Genomic DNA, 19,668 nt, shown 5'->3' with positions numbered 1-19,668 from the left:
CACAAATAAATATAACACAATAAAATAAAAAGTGTAAGGATAGGGTGATTAAATACAAAGATTTATCCTAATTCAGTCTAATCTAATATAGCTTATGTTTTTATACAAGAGTTTACTTTAAATTATGTGTTAGAAAGTAATAAAAACTATTTTCAAAGTCTCATCTAAATGTTTATATTTTTTAGTTGAGATGATTATTTGATAATATATTATATTTGATTCATTAAAGATTAATAGAGTAAATAGTAATTTTATGTAATGTAAGATTAATTAGCATAGATTAATTGGACAACTAAATAAACAAGTGGCCTAATAATTTCCTTCTTTTAGGAGAGAATAGGATCCACGTATTATTCGAGTTAATTTATACTTTTAGACTGGACATTATATATTTTTTTGAATAAATACTCAAAAAAAAACTATACAAAATACGAGAGGTATTCTCCAAGAAATCATAGAAACCTGTGGGCATTATGTTGTGCAAAGCTCACGCATATTAAATATTAATACAAAATATTTCATTCTTATATATATATATATATAGAATATGTTGCATCTCATGCAATTCTCAATCAAATCTAGGCCTCCTCGTCAATTTAAGCCACAAGTCAACACATTTTAAAATCAACGAAGTTGAATAGTTTTCTTCAAGATTTACTTCCAAATGCAAGTAATCTCCAAAGCAGACAAACAGCAAATTCATATTTAGTTTTTCACAATTTGTGATTAATTTCAGTTAGGCAGATTTCCAAAACTTGAAGATCAGAAAACAGATACATTTAAAGGAGAAGGTACAAATATATTGCAGTATACAATGAAGGATATCGATCCTCTACTATGTGCAGAGATGACACTACCCGTATAAGGTTATTTCGACACATTCTACCAACAGCCCAGTGAATATACCTTGGTTTAGTGCAGCATCTTGCAGAAATAAAGACAACATGATGAGTCTTCAAAGTAAGATTTATTTATTAATTAAGGATGACATATGTGGGTGGTGCTTTCTCTTAATAAGCCAGCAACATGTGTGTGTGTAGAGGCATCAAAAGCACTAAAAAATATGAGAGCGAACGCTCAGTACAGCTAAATCCCAGCTCGGTCGAGGCCAAATTCAGAGTAAAAAAAGACAGTTGGACTGGTATACAGACCTTCTCCCGCAGACAAAAACAAGCGAAGAAAATTGTTATCAGAGTAATTCTTGAGCTCAACAGACGCCTCTGAAGGCCCCCAAAACAGTATAAGCACATTTAGGGTCCGTACAGAAAACAGTATTCCTTCATGGTCAATTGCTTCGTGCTAATCACTTCAATTTAAATAATTCTTCAGCATGCAAAGTGTAATTAATTCACTCCTATGATGAGTCCCAAACTTGTTCATCTGAGCTCTCCCGTGGTAGCATAAAGCATAAAATCTATCCGGGTAAGGCTAACAACCCATGACTCAGAGACTCAAGTCAGGTCATGAGTCCAGCCTGGTCTTAAAACTACGGAGAGCGGGATAAAGGAACCATTATTAGATGTCCAGGAAACAACAGAGAACACATTTTGTAAGCCCAGAAGCAGTAGCAAAAACTATCAAGAACTATTAATGAATCTTGCAGCAAAATTTTTCATCATATGTTGCGTTTATACATCAAATAACGGCTAATAGAATAAGTACAACATTCTCTTGAGATCAGCTCTACAGGAAATTGTTATATGCTGACCAGATTTAAAACAAGTCCTCTGAAAAAACTTCAGCGGTGCTCCCTGACCTAAGAGACAAAAATAACCTCAAATGCAGGTGCGAACCCACAGAACCACCACCCTCGTCTACGATCTCACCTAGTAGTGCGTAGCATTAAAAGAAATCAACCCTAGAAAACACAATATATGTTATACACATTTGCAAAGAAATGCATCTCAGAATAATAAGGCAAGGTAGTAACTGGTGAAAAAAAAATGTGATCTCAAAGAACAGTGGAGGAATGACATGACTAGCACAAAACCTCACATGCATGCTCCTCAACGAGCAGTAACCTAAAAATCCTCCAGAGTATACGTTTCTGCTGCCACCTGGTTATGTCATCTACCCGCTAATACATATTTCAGTTGCATGTTAGCTGACACATTCATTTGGCCGTGTTCAGACGATAAGATCCTTGAAAGCCTCCAGCTTTCCATTTTGTGAAACAAAATCTGCAATATTACCACCTTCAGGATGGCTCGAGTCTCCATTCGCAGGTTTCTTGGCTATCTGACTGTACACTGAGTTGGGCATGGCAGAGCTGCGCTCTCCTTCAAAGTATGCCGAGCAAGGGAAATACTGAGCGCAACGCAATTTCCACCCTGCAAAGGAAGGAATTCAATATCAAGCCGCAAAATAAGTTTTAGCATCTATCTTATGGAACACTATATGCATGCTTCAAACGTCTCCCTGGTTCCAATATTTACAACATTCTTAGAAACAAATATTCAAAAGGAATCTTCCATCTTCAGCAGGTTCGAGAGCAAAGAAATAATGTCACAGAAAAGAGAACGTTATATAGGAGAATTTGAATTTTTGGATTTCAAAAGATTAATAAATGCACTTTTCCCATTAATGAAGGACACAACCCACCATGTGCAGAAGAAACTAGCAAATTAGAAGGGAGCGCAGGACATAGAGAGAGAATCCAGGTTAAAAATGTTACGAGAAAAAAAAAGTAGCCAAGCATATATAGCTACTGAGCAGACAGAAGAGAAAAAGGAAAATGATGACCATGACCAATCCTCTCTCAATAGTTTAAAAAAAAAAAAAAAAAACTAACTAACTAACTTCAGCACACATTAACACCACCACCAAGTATACACCATGCGCCTAAGACTTTAATGCTGCAGAAAAAACACTAAAAATAAAATGAAAAGGAATGATTAATTCTATCACACCATTTGAACTGCTTATAGACTAGAATGCAGATATTCCCGTTCTGGCTATAAAGAAAAAAGGCCATGAAAAAATTTACTTACTCAATGCAGCATCGGGATCATCAAGAACTGCTCCTAGGAGCTTGTGGACTGCAATGCAGTCTTTGAGTTTCCATTCCTTAACTGGTCCAAGTGCTCCATTTCTTTTGGTAAAAATAAAACAAGGAAAAATAGATTAACAATCAGTTTGGATCAACAATAAAGATGTGCAAGTCCAAGTACCAGCAAGAAAGTAAAACAAACAAATCAACCAAGAAAAAAAAATAGAACTCAGATCACTGAGGATTACATTGGTGCAGGGTTGTTGGTTGAATCTTCAATTAATTTGATAGCCTCACGTTTCTTGTTAGGTTCCAAAACAAATATCATTTCCGCCACTGCAGCTCTATGCATTAAAGAACCTGCAGGAGACAAAGTTAGTTAACAAGCCAGTTCTATCCAGGTATAGTTGCACAAAGGAGCCACATAAGGTGGGAGATTACCTTTATGTTTTTCAAAGAAAATCTTGTTTGCTTCAGTGAGATTTTTCTCATGCAATTGACTACAAGAATAAACATTGCAAACCTTAATATGTAATTTAGAACTGATAGATAAGGTGAAGAAAACATCATGTTACAAATAAAGAAAAGGGAAATGTGCAAGAGAACCTAATGAATGGACGCTCTGCTTCCAAGACACTCCAAACAAGTTTCTCAGTATCAGTCACAGGAGCAGTCATTGTACCCACTTTATGGAAGAATCTAACCTGCAGCACATCAAATTCACAATCAATAAAGATTAAAACAAGGGTCTCTGATCCTCTAACCAGCAGAGGATGCACAACACTAATCAGCAATACCAGTATCAGGACACATGTAATGTCAAAAACGAAAACAGAAGTTCATAGGATTATTGCATGATAGAGGATGATATACCAAGCAGCGATGGGAATCAGGGTTTTCAGCATCCAACCTGAGCAATTGCTTTACAGCCTACAAAAGAAAACTAAATTAACACTGCAATTTACCAGTTGTGAATGCAATTGTACAAAAGCACCATTTACTAGAAAGCTTCATGAAATTCATACTGTCAACCTCACTAAATGATTTAGCCAAACAAAATACAGGAGTTGGCTTATCATAGCACTTGTTCTCTTCAGAGAGGGAGAAACAATCTTAAGAAGAAGATGATTTACTCGATGGCATTTGGACTAAATAACAGAATGTTTTCCTGTATTACCTTGACAGTCAATTAAGTAGACATCGTGAATGGTAACACAGGAAAGTGAAAAGGGTTGAAAATGGTGACCAAGTTCAACATTTCGGACAATAAATACCTGAAGAGCGAGCAGAATTTTCTTCTTTCTCATATTCACTTCAAAAGAAAGCAAGTGTGTCTCCAAAGAGTTGAGCGAATGTTTCTGAAGCAGCTTCAAGTACTTTGTAGCTTCCAACAATGGATCTTCAACCTGGAAAAAAAAAATCCACATTTAACTGCTATTCATCTGAGATGAAAGATGAGTACTTTGTAGCCTAAGAGGCCTTGAAGCAATCAAGAATAAAATCTGAGGGGGGAAAAAACAGTAGGAAATAGAAGTAACCTGCAACAACTTTTCCCCATTTGGATCTGGATCTACAGGTTTAACATGCCGCTTACCCGACTTAGAAACACTACTAGCACTTGATTCTTCATTTCTCACCTCGGCTTCCTAGGATGGAATATCAGACACTAGAATGAAAATCATTATAACAGAAACGTGCCAAGAAGCCATAGAAACATAATATTAACATACTTTCTTAGCTCTGGCTTCTGCCTTTTTCTGTTTTTGCCTCATCTTCTTTCTCTGAGAAGGCGGCAACTTTGACATCTCTTCTTCTTCTTCAGCCATTGACTTCGAAGGAGAATCAAACAATTTTATGTAACATCTGCATTTGAAATCCATACCCAGGAACATAACAAAAAAAAATATTAATTCAAAGGAGTTCATTACAAGTACGAGATGGCATTCAGGCAACATGAGAAAATACAAATGACATATGGTCACATCTATAAGAAAAATGCATGAAACATTGATCCTGTGAAATGAGATGCAATCCATGCTATGTGATAACCATATAGGTGTCTGGCTCCAATGGTTAACTGCAACACCATGTATGGACATGAATATACCAGAGAATACCCTGCATGAAGTCAGTGAACAGGATATTCTAGTAACCTGTTTCATACACAACTAACTTATCTCATGTTACCAAACCCCCAAAGAAAGAAATGAAGGAAATGACTTGAGGGCCAACTGACAAAATCACACCAGCCCACTGTCATCATAGCTGAATGACCATGGCATCCAGCAGCCTATGCAAGGTATTCACCATGGTAATATTCGTACTATCGCTCCAAGGTTTCGAGGGTAAACAATAAACAATGACAACCAAAATGCAAAGAACTTTGCTTCCTTCTCTAGGAGAAAAACTTGGAGATAAAAATTTTAAAAAAAAAGCACTAGAAAAGGCAATCCTTGTCCAACTGGATAACCAGTATTTGCCACACCACCAAGTGAAAAATCCTTCAACCAATACAAATTCAGAGTAACAACTTAATGATTTGAAAATTGAAAAAAGGTTAAGCATTATTAATAACATACAGTCCTTCCTAGAGAACACCCCCCCCCCCCCCCCCCACAAGCTTGCTCAAGGAAAACCAACAGCAGATCATTTCAGACAGCAGAAAGAGTCTGTACAGCACATGCATAGATGAGGCAAGCATGTAAAGCAGCATTCTGACTCAGAAACTTGTGCAAGAAAAGGAAAGGGACAGGAAGGCTGATTTAAAAAAGAAAATCTCAGATCTCTTTCTAGGTTCCAGCAAAAATATTTCACCTGATAGCTCCAGCCGCTGCTTTGTGGAAATATGCATGTGAATGCAAGCGATCTTGAAATTTAAGCATTGCCACGTAGGCTCGTAGAGTCATTTTCCTTAAACAATAGGAATGGAAGTCGAATTGGTCTTCAGTAATATCTGCATAGTGCTTCTCCACCGCTAAAAACTTCTTTAAAGCCCGTCCAAGATCACCTTGACGGAAGTAACTCTCACCAGAAGCAAGTTCATACCTAGCCAAATTATTATACAACACTCAGGATATCTAATGAAAATATCTACTTAAAGCAAGACTTAGTGACAATAATAAGACAGACTGACCACATGCACTGCATGTCATGAAGGTTGTTGTGCTGATCCCCATCTTTTGTAAACAAAACAGCAGTTTTTTCAGCCGAAGCCACCTTCAAGAAAGAATTCCATGTAAAGCACCACATGCAGAAACAATCTGAGAAAGCATAAACCAACAATAATAGGAAATCTAAAATTAAGACAAAAATTGCAGCTTCCACACCTGATCAGCCTGTAGCATACGTTTGACACATTCACTGTTTATATATCGATCTGCAAGATCCATACATCTAGCTTCATCTGCCAAAGTGGCAGCAGCTGCCAAATCACCAGCATGCTTCAAAATGCGACTCTGTGATTGAGAGATGCAAAAACAGAGTGAGAACATCAAAACCCAGCAGTTTGTACTTTCTAAACATATTTAACGGTAGGATTTGAAAGAACTACAAAATTTTACACATTCATTCCTTTCTCTAAGTACTTTTCTACACTAAAGACAACACTGAATGGTGACAACCGAACCAATCCAACAGAGAAAGGAAGACAAGCATCTAGGTGCCAATCCCACACCCACAAGAAAAATGAGGGCAAACCACACATCTCAACTAGCATACAGAATTGGGAAAGAAGAACCGGTAAGCATATGCTGCCTGTTCATGCTATATTGGTTGCAAAATTTCAAGATGTGCTCAGAAACTATCAAGGAATCAACAATTCCTTTCGAGATGGGAAACAAAGAGGAGAGCTTTCAAAAATTATAACATAAGGATGGCAAAACGAGACTTGTCTATAGAACCTTGGAAATAAAAGTTTACAGATTGAAGGTGTAAATCAACCTTGACAGAATATAAATCAATCACAGTTGGAGTGTGTTCTATAGCCTCGTCAATTTTACTCAGAGCAACATCATACTGTCCCCGTCTGTCGTAATGCTGCAGTATAACAAAAAGTTGAACAAATTATTAGAAAGCATCAAAAGGATACAGTAATAGCAGCTAACTATTTGCTTGATGGTACTCAACCTGAGCCAAGAAAAACAAGGTCCACATAAGTGTTGAAGGAGGCTCTTTTTCTGCCCTGCATATATGAAAGGAATACACAAGGATGTTAAAAAGAGCAAACAACAAAACAGAACAGAACTTGATGTAGAAACACCAAATTATCAGCAGCATCACAGATGTTCTTTATTGAGATACAAATCTGTAATTTTAAAAATATTAATAGCAAGCTCTCCCCTAAATGTACCAAAGGCAGTTACTGGGCAACAAAAAACAAACACGGGAAAATTCTAAATGTAATTTTTCCATTATGGTCATCTTAATGCTTTTCACTCATATTAATATGCAGCACAATAAGTTAACACGATGAAAAACTGGTCCAAAATCTGTGATAATAACTTGATTGCAGAAAACAGTTTTTGTAAGTCACAAATGACAAAACATGTCCTGTCAATCAATTTGATGTCAGTGCCTGTAAGTTTTTTCGATTTTCATTAATAAAAAACATCAAATTATTTTTTTGTTTGAACAACAAATCAAGTATTCAAAACAAAATCATTCCTAACAGTTAATAAGCGAAAGGCATAGAAATAAACAAAAGAATTATTAGTTACCGAAGAATATCCTGAAGGAATTTCCCTTCCATCTTTTATATTTCAAGTTTTAAGGATCAGATTTTACTAACAAAAGCTGAATAGAGGTACAATGGTACAAAGCATAAATTACCTCCCAGGGTATCCCCCACTTATCCTAAGAGAATGCTCCACTTCGAGAATAAGTTTCTCCAGTATATCTGCCTGAATGAGAGCAAGCGTAGAAGATTGCTTTTAACCAGACAATGAAATAATAGTACGAGCAGACAACCTCCAAAAAGATATACAAACACCATACAAGAAATCAAACTCACCTTTCCAGGGTGGTCATATAGTGGTGAAAGATCTGAGAATAACGAAGGAACTCCCTAAAAACAACAAGAAGACTGTACATAATCCTAGCAAAAATAGAAAAGCCAACAAGAACTGCTTGAACTGTAACTACAAATACCTTGGTCAGGAGGGGTCTAATGTAATTATCTACAGCTTCATGAAACTTTTCACCTTGGAGAAAATCAAGTGGTATTCTCTGAATTAAAAAGGAAGAGTGGTAGTCACTAAGTAACCCAGCAAAACAACACATACATACATGTTTATATTCAAAAAAATACAATGATAGGGGAAGAAAATAACATTGACAACGATAATAGAAGATGATACTAAAGAGTGTAATAACACCAAGGTCTGACCAACAGCAATCCATATTAAGCATTTTTCAGATATACCATACAACAGAGTGATTTCACTTAAAAGTTTTGCCCAGACAGTTCAGTAGCTGGCTGGGGTCATGGTCTTGATGCTCATGGTTTTGATCCAAAGAATACCACACAAAGCAGAGCGGGCTGAGGGAAGAGGTCAATGTTTTAACAATTGTAGAGCCTAGCATAAATGCTGTTGTTTCAGCTGGTGGGCATTGACCACCTAAGAAGACACTCCAGATAAATTTACTGATATTAGATAGCCTTTACAGAATGCCACTGGCACTAGCTCAGCTGGTAAAGGGTAGGGTGGGTTAGGGGGTGGAACCGATGATTCAAACTAAGAGGGGGAAAGGAGGTTTTACAGCATGAATAACTATACATGATATATCTACCTCGGGTAAAAGTAGGGCAGTAAATATCTCCAGATACAAAATCTAAGGGCATGCCTCACCTTAACAGCTGATGACCAAGTGTACTGCTGCCCAAGTGATTTGTACAAGGCATCCAACTGATCAATATCAGAAGAAGAAAGGCCATTTTCCGCATGCAGCCCAACACATTTTTGTAGACCTTCATAATATCTGGACAGATAAAAGATAGTGACAACATTGGATTCCTTATCAAAACCACAACAGCAAACCAAGATTCACTGAACACCAGAGAGAAAGACTAAGAAACAGGCAACACTTGCGTTAATTTTATAATTTAATCGTATGGTCACCATTCCAACGTCTGTAGCTTAGATTTCTGACAGCGGTAATCAGTCAATTCAAAATCTGATTTTCAACAATACAACAACTATAAGAAAGACAGGAACAAGGCAAACAAAACCATTGATTTTCAACAATTTAAGGATCACAAGTCAAATATGTGCAGGTCTGGCAGACTCTTCACAATCAGGTGAAAAAATCTATACTGCAACTTGATCAGTTTGTGCAAGATGAATTTCACAAGAAAGCAATTTTAGATGTTCAATAGAAGGAGTGATGGCCTCTTACAAGAAATACATGTTAAAGAAAATGGTGAATTCTGGTAGAGTTACAGCGATATGGAAAAGAAAAATATTGTCTACAACAATAAACAAACAAAATTAAATGAAAGGACCGGCAAAATTTTGTGATTTGCCTAAAGGCAAAAGTGTTGTGAGGTTATTTCAGAGCTAGGTAGCTAAAAAACAAGTAGACAACATCAAAGAGTACCTTATTTTGGGCACTTGCTTGTTTTGTAATCAAAAACTGTTAAAATAAAAGGCCATATTGCATTACAAAAACAAAAAATTGGTTCATCACACATGCAGACACTGCATTCACTAACACGGCAAAGCTATAGTTAATTATGTTTGCAATTGAATACATGAAGTGATGTCGACATTTCAAGGCACCTGAGAGATGAATAAAACATCAAACACAGATTTCTATCCTCATTGTCCACTGGCAGAAACATATTTCAACAATTTTTCAGAAAATAATATATTCTGATTCATTGTGAACTTCAAGACAAATCTCGTAACACCAAACAATATAACTCATCAAAAGTTGTAATAACCAAATATATGAGGTAGACATCTACAATGAAGATATCAATTTCAAATTACCAAATTTGTTTTAGACAAGAAGAAAAAAGACAAGCAAAAGACACTAGCGGCTAAATTCATAGTTGGAATCACAAAAACACAAACTGCTACATTTACTAACAATCCTGTCATTTCTGTTAGATGGACATTCTCTTTCTTCTCAGAAATGTTAAGCAAATTAAATCACCTGTAGTTGTCAGGATTAATAGAAAGCAATGCCTTGTACAATTCAGCACCTTCTTCATGACGACCAAGCTTCACTAATAGAGAAACCTCTTGTTCTTTATAGGTCAATTTATCAACCTGGAGAACTTTCAGTCGTAAATATTTAAATCAAACTCAAGAAGACCCACCAAGTAGTTACCCTAGTGTCAAATGAAGTGTACACTTACAATTTTTGACTCTTTCTTACGCAACTCCTCGATAGCTCTCTCAAGAGAACCACATTCCTCTAATAAAGAGATCTGGAAGGACAATAAATCACCAGCATATAGCCATCAAAACTGCTGAGAGATCTAGAAATATCACAATTCAGAATGCAAGTTCTAAAAAAGTTTAAAGACAATCATGAGACTGGCTCATGCAGTCACTTCTAACCAAAAAGAGGCAGCAGAAGAAAAAAAGCTAATTAATCACAACCCTAAATAGCCCCTGAGACTCATCCATAACTAGCTGTCCAGCAACAATGTCACCATCAAATTCAGCCACTAATCTGTCTTACACTTAATTGAGAAAACAATAAATGATAATCTTCAGCATCAAAGCAAAGCTCCCAACTGATACTGATGTAGTTGCACTTGTCTAATCATCTTGAAGCACAACAACCCAAAGCCCAAAAATCGTTGTAAATAATATTATTGCCAGCATAAACTATCAACAGAGTAACAGCAAATTCAGTTTTGCACATATATGGCAAAGGAAACACATAGAAAGAAGCAAAACATCAAGGACCTAACAATTGAAAAGATCTAAGACAGAATAGAGCTGTATATATGAAATCAACAGTGTTACCTTATACAAAAGCATTTCTCCATGCTCCCATCGTTCATTATCTGGAGGATAATCATCATCAAGTGTCCCTTCATATGCTTCAAGAATTTCAACTGCTTTTGAACCACTGGTAAAAAAGAAAAATAAAGCACAAGGGGAAGACTTAAAGTGTAGATCATACAAGATTACTTTACACTGCTACTTCCAATTCAGGTAGAGGAAGACAGGCAAAGCAGAAGTTCAGAGACAATTTGATGAGATTATAACATTCAACTGACAAAAAATTATCTGCAATATTCCACATTCATAAAGATCCTTAATAACCTCCTGTAATGAATAAATAAGCTTTAAGTTCAAAACAAACTTTGGGTGTCATGATAAAGTCATACTCTGAGTTCAAATGGTGGGCAACAGCAAAGCCAATCCAGTTCATGCGATGATTTGGTTTCAGGGATAGAAGTTTCTGTCTAGTCTCAACAAAACCTGTAAGGTCCCGCATTTGAGCCTGCAACACAAAAGGAAAATTTCAACTTTATATCAAACAATTTTTATGTCAGCAAAAACTAGACAGCATGCTGAAAAGAGCAGAGAAGGCAAGACTTAGGCAGATACCATGGCACCTGGTTAGCTGCTTATTAAAGTATTTGGTTGATAGGAGCACCTACATTGGCTATATTGGATGTAAAACAGTAATGTGAAAAATGTCCTTGAATTTGAAGGTACAGGACATCAGAGTGGACCATCTTTTACCATCTCCTGCATCTATGCTCCCTAAACCATCCTCTCAACATGCTACCAACTCTGCCACATTGAGCATTCTTCTGATAGCAATAAACTTTCAATGCATGAGCTTAACTTTCAGTTTCACTTGGATCCTCTTTAACCTTTATTAAGACTTTGCTTCTTAGAACCATATTTTAATTTTAATTCTTTTTTTTCCTTTTTCTCTCACTCACCTGCTTAAGCATTTCTATAGATACTTTCCAGGACCTTGGGTGGTGCACTCTTGCTCTTTCTAGAAAAACAGTACATCACAAAATAAAAATAATTTGCCAAAAATTCCCTATTTACTTAGCTTGGTTGTGATGGTAAGTGAAAGAACTGATGACCACAAAGATCCCATGTTCATCATGTTAAGGTCCCAACAGGACTTTTTCATTGCAATAAAAACATGAGTTCTAGCTGTAATTTTCCATTTGTGAACTACAGTGAAGCATCTATCACTTACGGTAGCATGAGACCAAAAGATTAATTATCATCCGTTTACAAATTATGGATAACAAGTTGCATAGGTAAAACAACTATCGATTTTCTGTGGCATACAAGCATGCCGTGTAGGGTGCTAGAGGTTTCCAAAGACTTGAACTAGACTGTATGTGAGTTGATACTTAATAAGCACAAGAATATCATTGACCTCAGAAAATCAACTTCAGTACCAAGACATGGTTTGTTAAACATCAACAACAGTCAAAAGAAATGAAAGCATGGCAACATTTGGATATCAAAACCAACCAGGGAACAGAGAAACATGTAGGAAGGGAAACAGCACATATCTAGCACAATTTGAATTATTGCTTGGCTTTTTAGGGCATCCATCAATGCTATAGAGGCAGTAAAATCAGAGTAAGTATCAATAGCTCTTGATTGTATAGTCCCAAAATTCTAGTCAAGCAAGGACCACATAAAGACGAAAAGGTCATTTGGAAGGGACAGACAAAGTCAAGTTATACCTGTAAGAGTGACAAGTCCCTCAGTATTTCAATATTGTCTGGATCTATTCTCAATGCGTTTCGATAGCATTTGATGGCCTCCCTATACTCTCGGTCAGATCGATAAAGGAGGCCATAAACATGCCAGCAAACATGACTCTTAAGGTCATTCTGCATTAAAGAAACAAACAGAAACACAACATTACATTACAAAGGTGAGATGAAAAAAGAAAAAATATGTAAATTTAAATGTTATACAAAATGGAGCATATCAACCTTTAGGCCAAGTCGGACCAGTTCGTATGCTTCAGATTTACGATCCATGCAATTTAATGTCAAACCCTTCATGGATAAAGTTTCTGGAAACCAAGAGAAACAAAATTTCAAAAAAAGTTAAAATAAATAATGTACTGAAATCTGGTGGGTGGTTAAAAATTCAAGGAGTAAAAATTCAGAGGGTGGATTTTGTAGTGGAATAAAAATTACATGCATTGTGAGAATATAAAAGAGGTGAACAACAATATTTCCAGTTCCTAGGTTCATATTGACCTACATCTTTACCACTTCCATATCTTCGTTTATAATTAGGAGACCTTATATTATGAATTTGAATGTAACCATGTCCCAGATTTGTCTTTAAGCATTTCATAGAGAGGTTTAACAGCAACCCAACCATAAAGAGTACTATCTAATCAAGAACAAACGAGAACCAAGTCTTTGCTGGTTGCAAAGGCAAAAGATCTCAAGTCTTTGGACACAGCAAATATAAGCAATTTATTCTCAGTAACTGCATGATGAAATGAATCTTAAACTGAGATTCCTAAGAACAGGAACCCTACAGGGAGGATGCTAGTAGCCTCTAATTTCTATTTCAATTGTTTCTCTTCAAAATTGGTGCGATTTTTCAGAACCCTAGAATCTCATCTTTGTTTTCCTGGTCATTTTAACTTGGCGAAAAACCCGAAAGCACCCAGCAATGCACTCCCAACACTACAGAAGATAAAAAATTAATTCATCATAAAAATTAAAATAATTTTTCTGTGCCCTGCTGGAAACAAAAAATTTGTTTGGATTCACATCTTCAACTTTTTTTCTCCTTCAATAATCATCACCTTTTTCAAAACTCATAAGATTCATTCATCAAAGGATATGCTAGAGAAATTTGACTTTCAAAAGCACAACTTTTCAAACATGAGAAGCAAACAATACCTCCATGGTCTGGAAACTTCTTCAAGATAGTATCTGCTGCCTTCAGTCCCTTCTTGTACTGTTTACTTTCATATGATTTCTGCAACAAATGAAAGGAATGCGGTAATGTTTTTAAATAAATGAATCCATCACATGGTACTCCTGGCAACTATATAGAAAAATTTGATCATTTAATAATCCAGCTTCTAACACGAAGTCAATGAAGGCCACTGCTATTTACTCCACCATTGACACCACAGATGCAACATAGTGGTTCGGCCAAAAGCTTAACATAGTTGGTGCAAAAGACAAGACACCATATAGGCATATAAATACCACATGACGATTAAGATTTTTAGACTCAAATAAAAAGCATTTTTTCACAAAAAAAAAAAAATATTAAGAAGGCGATCAGATCACCATCAAAATGGAACTCTTCAACTCAGAACGTGAATTAGCATCAAGTTTATATTTTCAGTTTATTGAAGTTAATGCATTAACAATTAGTGAGTGTTTTACATCCACGTGCAGTCACTTCTTTTGTGGATAAAAACAAATAGCATGAACGACCTGAAGCACAGAAGGAAAATTTAATTGAAAAAAATTCAACTTTTCAAGCATTGACACAAGCCACCAAAACTCATAAAACAAGAAACTTGAAATCATTTGCATTCCTTAATACAACAAATACCCTAACTTGAAATTGAACTTCAGTCGGCAGAAATGGAATCTGTTTCTCATTTATTAAAAAAACAAAAAAAAAACCCTAAATTAAACAAAAAAAAACAGTCCATGATCAATCTAGAGTAAGAAACAAATGCATCAATATTGTAATTCAATTACGATCGTACAGTTATTTGTAGTAATTAGAAGGATAGAGTAAACCAAGAGCACACAAATAGATACAGTGAATGAGAGAGGGAATCGGAGGCTTACGACGATGAGCTTGAAGAGGTTAGCCTCTTTGGGAGGCAGAGAAGCTCCCATTTTTTTTCTTGTCTATGAGTGAGAGAGAGATAGGGTTTTACAGAGATAAGATAGAATCAAGAGTGAGAGATTGGGAGGTTAGGGTTTGGTGTCGTTTTGTTTATGTTTTTTCTTGCTATAGTTATTGTTGGAGTGTAGAGAGCTGAGAACTGAGAAGTGGAGACGGAGAGAGGTTGAGAGGTGGTGGCGTTTATCTGGTGCGACTGCGAGGCAAAGGCAACCCTACTGTGAGAGAGAAGATTAAAAAAAGAAATAGAAAACGGAAAAGACTAAAAAACGAGTGAACCACTCGAACACGGCTGCCTAGTGGTAAAGGGAAAAGACTCCACCGTGTAGACTCGAGGGCTTTTCTGTAATCTAACCAATAATATTCTTCATTTTCCATGAAATTAAGAACAAATTACTCATGTCATTTGTCAAAAGATTTCAAGGATCAAAGGATATCGATTCTAGTGCTATATAGAGTTGGGGATCTGTTTTTAGGATTTCAGATCAATAATAGATAGGAAAGAATATATTCCTATGTTTCCTATATTCACATAGTCGCTGAGGGTATTTTGTGTGTGTGTGTGTGTGTGTGTGTGTGTGTAGCAAATGGGTGAAGTTTTTGTTATTATTTTGGACTTGGAGCCCGAATCTTCATCTTTTTATTGCATGGGGAAAAAATCATATCACCCGTGACTTTTGAGTTCAGAATCTGATTTTTTTAGATTGGTAGTGTTTAGCAACGCAATTGGCTGTATATTTGTTAAAAATTTGAATTTTTTTATTTAAAATTATTTTTTTTTGTTTTTGAATTATTTTGATGTGCTAAAGTTAAAATGAGTTTTAAGAAATAAAAAAAAATATTATTTTGATGCATTTCCGAGTAAAAAGCACTTTGAAAAACAACCGCTACTATAATACCAAACAAATATCATTGTCCAACCATGCATGCACTGGAGTTTCTATAGAAAGTTATGTTTGTTTTAATTTTTAAGTTTTCTATGTGTGTTTGTGTTTCTAGTGGGTTAAAAACTTGTGATAATTATTAATTGTTTAGTAATTTATTTGGATCTTAATTGTATCATCTTGGTGTTTTCCTAGACTTGGAGGGTTTTCCTAGACCTGGAAGGCTATTTCAAGTATATAAATTTGAATCAGACCATGTATTGAGGTCTTTTGGAAAAATCTAAATTTAGAGTCTTTTGACTTGGCCTTTTAGCACAATCTCAAGTGGTTGACTTATTCTTTAACTTTTTGTATCTCTAAAATGATGATTTGATTTGTATCTTTAGGGTGGTGAATTTGTTATTTGTTTTTATATCTTTTTGGTTTTGTACCTTAGAGTGGTGAGCGAGAATTATTATTTGTGTAAGTGACCTGTAATTTTACGATTTCTCATGCCTTCACAGTACACACACATGTGCCTTGGCTCTTCTTATGATCAATCAATGTTAGTTTTTTTTTCGATTAAATTGATGAGAGCATTAGTTGTTCTTTGCTTTTTTCATGATTATTGTTGGGAAAGTTATAAGACATGGACTGTTGTATAATGAAGATTTCAACCTTTATATTAGAATGAGTTATTTCATAAAAAGGGAAATAGTGGTAGCTTGATTCCATATTTTTATTGTTAAGGATCACTAATTTTATGGTATGTTGTTTAGTTAAATTCGAGTTATGAATACACGATGGATAATAGAAACCTGATTGGGTCGAGTTTGGATTTTCAAAATACATACCCGTTAAGTTTTGAAGTGGGTATCGATAATAATTTTGAGTTTAAATTTAGATATGGATAATACAAAACTCGATCTATGGATAATCATTATCATCCCTACATGTACACTATTAAGTTTATTATGTATAACTAGATAATAAGATACAACATGTCTTTAATGTTGCTTTTGGCTAAAAATCTTTTGCAAACATAGCATTTTTCTTTAGAAAAAGAAGTAAGCATGACTTGACTCTCTAAAGTTTTAGATGACCGAACATCTAACACTAGTTTTCACTTTTTTTGTTATTAAGCAAAAAAGGACTAGAGTTTAAAATCATCATAAGACAACTTCTGAGTTCTAAAAAATCTACCTTTTATTTTTAAAAAAAAAAAACATGTTAAAACCATATGATATTTTATAATCAAAACCAATAGAACAATATTTTTAGAGCTACCTTTTATTTTAAGGTATTACAAATAAAATATATGTTCACAGTAGAATATTTAATAAAATATTCATTATTCATCGATTAACTCTTGTTTTCTACAAAATGAGTCCTTTGAATTTTGACTGATGGATTTTATCCTAAGCAATCATTAGATAAATTAGATAGAAAAAAATTATATCATTATTTGTTTAGAAGAATATAAAATAAATAATTAAGATCGATAATATATTTATTTCAAGGTTTCTTGTTATCGTTTATGATCGTTGAAAAGACATTTCAAAAGTTTCTTACCGTTATAAGTGTGATTATGATGTTGTCCTTGTGTTTTTTTATTTTATATGATTTTTTACTTTTCTTCTCATTTTGAGACTTAAGTTAGGATTTTTTTTTTTTGTCTTCTTGACCATTTATTTGTAAGATCAACTATCAATTTCTTATTACTAGTACCAAAAAGATCAAAGTTGCTAATAAATCTATTTTCTCAATCCCATCACCATATTCAACTAAAGCATTTTGTAACATTGTATTTTAGACCTTGACATTAACCAAAATATTATGACATATCTTTGAGATATTTTCATCCTAACAACAATAATCAACACAACAAAGGCTCTTCTTATTAATTAATTCATACAAAGTGTACCATCTAAAAAACTGAGTTTCACTACACAAAAATACATATTCAAAAAATACATTATTTCAACGGTGATTTATACCTTCACATGGTGCATAAATCATGTTATATTTATTGGTCCAACATGTTGTATCAAATAGTAGCATATCATCAAAAACTTCATAATATAATCTCGTTATCATATCATTTTAAAACAAATTTATTAAAAAAACATCTTTATCTATTTGGATGGCATAAAAAAATATGAATCTTGTGCTTGCATACTTTTAATGTAATTCAAAACACCTTGAGCATCTTTTCCACTGAAACTTCTTCTATGTTCTTGTAATAAATTATGACAATCTTAATACGTGAAATCTACACTTTATGCACCTCCACTTTTATTTTATAACAAAATGATAAGCTTTCTTTGCTTTTATATAGGTATATACCATAAAACCAATAACATTTTTATTGGTTTAGGGTATCTTTCTTCTCAAAGCGATGAAGTATCTCTAATTAGGCTCAATCAATGGGTGACTATGTTCAACATAAAATCATTTTATATACTTTTTTGGTAACCTTACAAGCAATACATGTCTTATACTTACATCTATATTCTAATCTCTATCGCTTTCTTTCCTCACTAGAAGCAACACCTTTAGAATATCCTTCACGCAAACAAATTATTGACAAGGCATATTGCCATATTTATTGTAAGTTTTTTAGTCTGTCATCACTATAAAATATTTTTTTCAGTGTATAAGCATTATATGTACTGTAAACATGATCATTAAAAAAAACACGTTAATTTTTAAAGACAATTTTTCATTAAGATGATATGTGGCTACAAATTTTGATGTATTACTCTCATGCTCATCAACAATAAAATGGCATTTTAGTGTCAATGATATATGAATCTTCTCAGTAATGGTAATATCATCCATTTTATTGTCATGAGTTTGTATCTTGTTAACGATTGCCATTATTCTTGAAAATAGTATGTGACTAACTCTCTCATATTCATCCTAAGCAGTTCAGATTTTGTTCAAAATGTTTAAAGTTGCTACCTCTTTACTTTAGTTATTCATTGATACTTCTTTCTCATTGAACACCAAATATCCTTGGAGGTTTCCTTACAAAGAATGGTTTCCAAAATTGATTGGTTAATTGATTGGAAAAGATATTATCTGCCTTGAAACCTTTCAATTGTTGCGGTTTGAATTTATGTTCTCTGCACATTCGTTATTGTTGATCCGAATAGTAGTTCAATTATTCCTTGAGAAATAATTTATCAATACTCCTTTGATCTTAAAAATTCTCCATTAACATGCTCAAATGATCATAATAATCATCAAATAGTGGAATGGTCGGTTGAACAAAATTATCAAAAGCCATGATAATTTTTTTATTGGAACTTTTGTGTTGCAATCAAATTATTGCCAATACTAGGAAGCTATTGTTCAAGTTTCACTTTTTGGTGTTTTTTTTTGTCTGAAATTTCATTTTTCAAAGCATTGTGTAATTACTCTATTGCCCTTAAAATCAAAACTTTTAAAGTTTGACTTCATGAGCCTATTTGTAATCTCATATTGGTTTTTTCGTTATAATCATTTGGTTTTAGAGGTAATTTGGTCTTTTAATTAATATTACTAATAATTTTAAAAAAGTTGCTAGCGGTTGTTTTTGGATCCATTTTTATTTTTATTTTTGTTTCAACCTTTAATATTTGGTTCACTATACACTACTAAAAAAAGGGTCATTAACATCGAATGTTAGCAACAAAATAATTTAGATGCTGATTTAGCAACAAATTAGTAACGAATTATATATATATATATATTGTTTAATGTTAGCAACGGATTTAGCAACGCAAAATCAGTTATTAAAAAAAATTAATATATTAAGAATCCGCAACGGATTTTCCATTGCTAACATGGTGGCATGAAATTTACAATGAAAAAATTTGTTGTTGTTAAAAAGAAAATATTAGAATTATACTTTTATGAAAAAAATAAAAAATAATTATGTGTTAATAATTAATTGGTGCATGTATCCCTTGAAAACAAAACA

General features: G+C 34.2%; 1 protein-coding gene across 2 annotated transcripts; it reads right to left on the bottom strand.

Moving 5' to 3' along the window:
- Positions 1-1,565: 1,565 nt before the first annotated feature.
- Positions 1,566-15,192, bottom strand: LOC7475740 (N-terminal acetyltransferase A complex auxiliary subunit NAA15). Of its 2 annotated transcripts, XR_002980947.2 has the most exons (27): positions 14,781-15,192; positions 13,866-13,944; positions 12,933-13,015; positions 12,678-12,827; positions 11,337-11,452; positions 10,969-11,074; positions 10,350-10,421; positions 10,145-10,260; positions 8,836-8,965; positions 8,135-8,212; positions 7,998-8,051; positions 7,817-7,887; positions 7,115-7,169; positions 6,929-7,024; positions 6,316-6,444; positions 6,123-6,205; positions 5,804-6,034; positions 4,720-4,852; positions 4,528-4,635; positions 4,264-4,395; positions 3,863-3,919; positions 3,596-3,693; positions 3,431-3,489; positions 3,238-3,349; positions 2,991-3,091; positions 1,996-2,330; positions 1,566-1,858 (listed from the first exon to the last, which is right to left on the bottom strand). XR_002980947.2 is itself a non-coding variant. In XM_024597544.2 (26 exons), the coding sequence occupies exons 1-26, from the start codon at positions 14,829-14,831 to the stop codon at positions 2,128-2,130; spliced, it is 2,703 nt and encodes a 900-aa protein (XP_024453312.1). In that variant the 5' UTR covers positions 14,832-15,192; the 3' UTR covers positions 1,566-2,127. The 2 variants fall into 2 exon arrangements, 1 of the variants encoding a protein (XP_024453312.1); XM_024597544.2 differs by having other exon boundaries at positions 1,566-2,330.
- Between the last annotated feature and the right edge of the window lie 4,476 nt (positions 15,193-19,668).

Source organism: Populus trichocarpa, chromosome 3 (assembly GCF_000002775.5).
Source record: "Populus trichocarpa isolate Nisqually-1 chromosome 3, P.trichocarpa_v4.1, whole genome shotgun sequence".
NCBI lineage: Eukaryota > Viridiplantae > Streptophyta > Magnoliopsida > Malpighiales > Salicaceae > Populus > Populus trichocarpa.
Note: the sequence above shows the minus strand (reverse complement) of the source record. Positions and strands in the feature narration are given on the sequence as shown.

Bases quoted from the DNA above. Each gene is read 5' to 3' on its own strand.
- LOC7475740 (XM_024597544.2), bottom strand. From the start codon at position 14,831: ATGGGAGCTTCTCTGCCTCCCAAAGAGGCTAACCTCTTCAAGCTCATC. The intron at 10,422-10,968 runs GTAACACTGTTG...TTGTCCTTCCAG, and splicing joins GAGAAATGCTTTTGTATAAG to ATCTCTTTATTAGAGGAATG. The intron at 6,206-6,315 runs GTGTGGAAGCTG...TCTTTCTTGAAG, and splicing joins GTATGCTACAGGCTGATCAG to GTGGCTTCGGCTGAAAAAAC.